Source organism: Chenopodium quinoa, unplaced genomic scaffold, assembly GCF_001683475.1.
Source record: "Chenopodium quinoa cultivar QQ74 unplaced genomic scaffold, ASM168347v1, whole genome shotgun sequence".
NCBI classification, from domain to species: domain Eukaryota; kingdom Viridiplantae; phylum Streptophyta; class Magnoliopsida; order Caryophyllales; family Amaranthaceae; genus Chenopodium; species Chenopodium quinoa.
In genome coordinates, this window is record NW_018743252.1 from 2,751,516 (window position 1) to 2,756,618 (window position 5,103).

Genomic DNA, 5,103 nt, shown 5'->3' on the forward strand with positions numbered 1-5,103 from the left:
AATCCCTTTGCGACACGTGTCCATTGAACCCTAAAACTGGGAAATAAAGTTCCCCACTATAAATAGTGGGGGAGACCACATTTATTGCATATACACAAATCGAAAGAAAAACCCCGAGCAATAGATAATTGCAGAATTCTCCCAATCAGCGAGAAGTATTTACTGTTCCACACTTATTACATAAGACGTATTCTAACTTAATCGTCGGAGGCGGAACTCCACCCCCAGCCGGAGCCTGCGTGATTTTGCAGGTACAGACGTCGGACTGCGCATACTAGAAATTGTAACTCTTCTACAGGACACATCAAAAAAACCCCGAAACATTTTTGATTCCTAAAATTAGCAAAAACTTCATTTTACTATTTACACAAGTACATATACATACCACACTCTTTCACCATGACATTTATTTATACAATAAAAGACAAAAAAAAATACACTCGCCAATTAAATAGTCGCATTAGGTTTATTTTTATATCAAAAGCAAATTAATCTTACAAAAAACGTGATTGATCGGACTTAATTCTTTCAAAGATTCACCAATTATTGGCTTTTTTCTTTGGTGGTTGACCTGAAGATGAGATTAGATTAGCTGGAGAACCTTCCTCAATTAGTTTTTCTGATAAGTCACTCTTGGAAGGCTTAGCATTTCTGTAGATAGCGTAGAGGACTAGCTGTAAAACTCCAAGAAAACATCCAATTCCATTTGGCACCTGTTGAATTACAAAAATTTTTTTCAAAAAATAATGAGTTATCACTCAATGTGATGTATGTGTTGACTTCATGCAACTTACTAATTTGAAAAGACTAGCTAGCCATAATGAAATGTTCAGAACTCTTATACTTGGCTTATTCGACAGTACTTTTGAGTAACTGTTAGGTATTAAAACTCTTAATACCAAGACTTATTCCACAGTAGCTTTTGAGTAACTATTAGGTATTGAATAGCTTGAGTGTTTAGTCATAGATTTGTCTCAATTTATAATTTCTTCACATCAAATTTTTGTATATTTTGCTTAATAAAAAATAGAAATAAGTGATTGATATTTTCCATTGACAAGCATAAAATGAGAAATGTTACTAGGAAAAAAATAAAAGGGGAGTAGATAGTAGCAAATGATCTAATAGCATGTACTTCTTGAAAGAGAGATAATAGTACATAGGCTTACCATAAGGTAAAAATCCCGTCGAAGCACAGCATAGAATGTCCAAGTTGCTCCATTCAAGAAGAGGAAGAATGATAGAAGGAATGGCATGTACTCCACACTTTTGGTTGTCACCACTGTTTTCTAAACAAATCACAACAGAAATGAGCTTTCTTGCATAAAACGGTACTAAAATAAACATCCAATATGTAAGAGGGTGTTAATCTACTTCTCAATATATATATATATATATATATATATATATATATATATATATATATATATATATATATATATATTATATTTTTTTTAATTATTTTATTTTTTTTTATTATCACATTATCAATAACTAGTAAAAGGTTTTCCTTTTATAGAAAAAGTACACCGATGCTAATGGTTTAAGGTATAATCATTAAAAAAAAAATTAAAAAAAAAAAACTAGTGGTTAACTTGGTTATCCTATATTCCTATCTCAGAGAAGAAAATATCCGTATAAATTATCTCTGTTGACTTAAAAACAATAAAAATGTATGATTTATTGTAAGACATAAAATATTTCTTTACAGTAAATAATAAAAAATAAAAGTAGTAAATAAAGTTTTAAGAAATTTAATACGAAGTATAAGACTTTGTCATTGCTACTTACCTTAAGAAAAATTAAAAATCCAATATTGCCCACCAAACCAATCAAACCAAATTGACTGATTACATATAAGTATTTATATTTAGGTAATGCTACTTTTTCTCTCCCTACAATACTTCAATCTTATTAATCATTGAACATTTCTATCTCTTGGAGTGTTGTGCACACGTTGGGTTACAACCCAATGACAGAAAAATTCGGATAAGAACAAAATCTGACAGCTGCAATGCCAATTTTTATATTATATACGTGATACATGTGAATATGTGATTATGTGAATGATTAATTAAGAAAGAAAGAAGTACAAAGTAATAGAAATAATAAATTAAAAATGAATTAACAAATTAATTAAATTAGGGATTGAACCAAAACCTACCAAGTACCAACCACAAGCTAAGTAAATGAATTTCTTACATAATGTTATTAAACCAACTCAGCCACCTAAAAAATCTATAATTTGGCATAACTGTAATTTTTAACTAATAGAGAATAAGAAAATTTACAATAAAACACTTGTAAATTAGTGTAATAAATACCTATTATTTGTATGTTAAAGGTTTTTTTTTTCTTTTTTTTAGCTAGATTTTTCGTTCTACATGTATAATTTTCTTTCAAATTTCTTACTTACTGTACATGTTAATATATTTTACAATGCTAAATTTTTTTTACCAATTGCTCTAAAAATTACACATACCGATCACACCTTTGTTTCCTATCATTGACATTTCTATTTTACAATGTTTCATAATATATAAAGGATTTATTGAGTAAAAACAAATGGAGTTATATACTATCTTCGTTTCAGATTATGTGTAACAGTTGGATTTTTTTTTTTTTTTTTTCTCTCAAATACAAAAAAATCAATTATTGTACTACCTTTGTTTTTGTTATGTGCAATAAAAAAGGGTGTTACTTTTAAGACATAAAATATTCCTTTATTGTGTATTATAAGAAACAGATATAGTACATAATATGAAACAAGTTTAAATTGATGCGCATTTGCACTATAAAAACATGAAATAACGAGTGATATACGTACCATTGCAGCAAGAGGAGAGCCGTACATGACGACATTGAGGCCCGCACATAAAAAACCTAAAGCATCAATTTGATATTTCTGTTGTAACGCCAACTTTGGTACTATTATTGCTGCTGCCAAAAATCCCAAATCTAATAGGCCCACTAGTATCCAAGTCTTTACCTGCAAGTATTAATTATAATTCAATTTATATTAAATTACGCACGCACCATAATTTAAATGCCTATTGTTCATGATAATGACATTCATGAACCATTTTCATCATACAAATAATAAAAATCTAGCAAGTTATCACAAATCAAATTGCAAATGTTGGGGCCAATATTTTCTTTTCACATCGAATTGTTCTTAAGCAACACAACAATTATTATAATGTGTGGCTTACTATCTCCAATGGATAATATGTGGTGCTAAATCTTTGTTGTCAAACCTTTTTTTTTTAAAAAAAAACAACTTTGGTTGTTGCAATGTCATTATGTAATATATTTCTATTACTCGTCGTATTGCTACATTTACATTTTTCTCTACTCATTTCTAGGTTTATGTATCTAGAATACATGCAAAGAACATTACAGATGTAAGGGTAGTTGGAAATTCGGGTTTTTGAAATTATTATACATGATGAGAATGTTAACCATTCCCAATTTGACGCACATACAAATACACGTAATTAGTGTCTATGCCAATAGATTTCAATCATCCGATCCATAAACTTTCAAGACAGTGCTTATAGATAACAATCCAAGTTTCATAAAATTTATAAAAAAAAAAAATACAATTGAAAAATAGAGCGGCAACTTTCCTAACTTATTCCCACTAAAATGAACGAAACACAAATCCTTTTACCACATGATTCACGAAGCAAAATAAATATAAATTATTAGTATCTACTTTTATTAAGCAATTATGAAATCTAACAAAAAGAAATCAACATTACTCGAGAATTAGAGATATTATAACAGAGTCGAAATGTTTTGTTAAACATAATCTAATTTGATCTAATTTATTACATCATTAGTAATATATATTTTCAAAAAGGTGCTAAAAATAATGTATTGAATAAACTAAATTAGAAAACAAAATGAAAAGTCAATGGAAATCGGAAAACAAAAGCAGGTTTTTAACTATATGATAAGCAAAATAAGATGACAATGGTGGCATATTTATTAAATTAAATATATATAAATATACATAGATCAAACTATTAAAACAATATCATAGCATTTTGTGCGTATAAATTTAAAACTCCCTTTATTCACTAAGATTTCCATCAATTCCATCAATTGACTTGATAAACTCTTACAAAAAATAATTAAATGAGACAATCTTAGTGCAACGGAGTGAGTATGTTTAGATAGCTTCCTACCTTCAATCTGCGAGGGGCAAAAACAAGGAACACAATGACGTAGATGATCTCGACAACGACTCCGAACCCGTTAATGGTAGATACAAGATATTCAGGCTTGATAAGACCATAGTAAGTCCATAAAGATGCATTCAAAAGTGTACATATATATGGAATACTCTCAAAGTTTTCTGTGGATCGATGCTCTATGATCCTCTTGAACGTTGACCTGCATGAAGTTAAATTAATCCCAATAATTTTCATCAATATATATCTCTATTTATTATTTATGATCAAATAATATAATCAAGCAATAATATATGATAATCTAAAAGACTTACACTGGAGAAAGAAACATGAGTAATGAAATTACATTGCCTGCAAGAAAATAAAAATATAAATGTTAGTTATGAATATAATTGAAAATTATTACAAATTTTTTAGGACTAAGCTAATTGCTATATTATTACCAATGACTCCAACGTAAAAGCTTAAATCTGCCATTTTCACTTATTTTCTATTTTTTATTTTTTTGTTTTTGGGAAAAAAATGTTGAAATAATTTGGTAGAACTATGGTTTGGACTTTGGAAGATGGGGATGATGATCAGGTAAAAAGAGAAAGAAAAAGAGAAAGGGATTGTTTTAATTAAAGGGGAAAAAACAACTAGGCTTTGTGTTTGTATAATAAAATTATTCATAAAAGTATTGTAGTATAATACTTATAACTTTAATGTGGATCTCACCATATAAAAATAGCGTTAATAAAATGGAACGTAGCTTTCGTGCAGAATTTTTTTGTGTTGTTTTATTACTTATGCTTGACCAAGTTGATTTTTGTTATTATTTTAGTTATTTGATTTTGGTGGATAGATAGACGGTGAGCATTTATCCTAATTTATGGGTTTTTTTTTTAATTATTTTTTTTTATAG

General features: G+C 28.4%; 1 protein-coding gene across 1 annotated transcript; it reads right to left on the reverse strand.

The window, feature by feature from the left end:
- Positions 1–310: 310 nt before the first annotated feature.
- LOC110735017 (bidirectional sugar transporter SWEET17-like) lies at positions 311–4,872 on the reverse strand. Its single transcript, XM_021915140.1, has 6 exons — positions 4,643–4,872; positions 4,514–4,550; positions 4,194–4,401; positions 2,828–2,989; positions 1,170–1,289; positions 311–713 (listed from the first exon to the last, which is right to left on the reverse strand). The coding sequence occupies exons 1-6, from the start codon at positions 4,674–4,676 to the stop codon at positions 537–539; spliced, it is 738 nt and encodes a 245-aa protein (XP_021770832.1). The 5' UTR covers positions 4,677–4,872; the 3' UTR covers positions 311–536.
- Between the last annotated feature and the right edge of the window lie 231 nt (positions 4,873–5,103).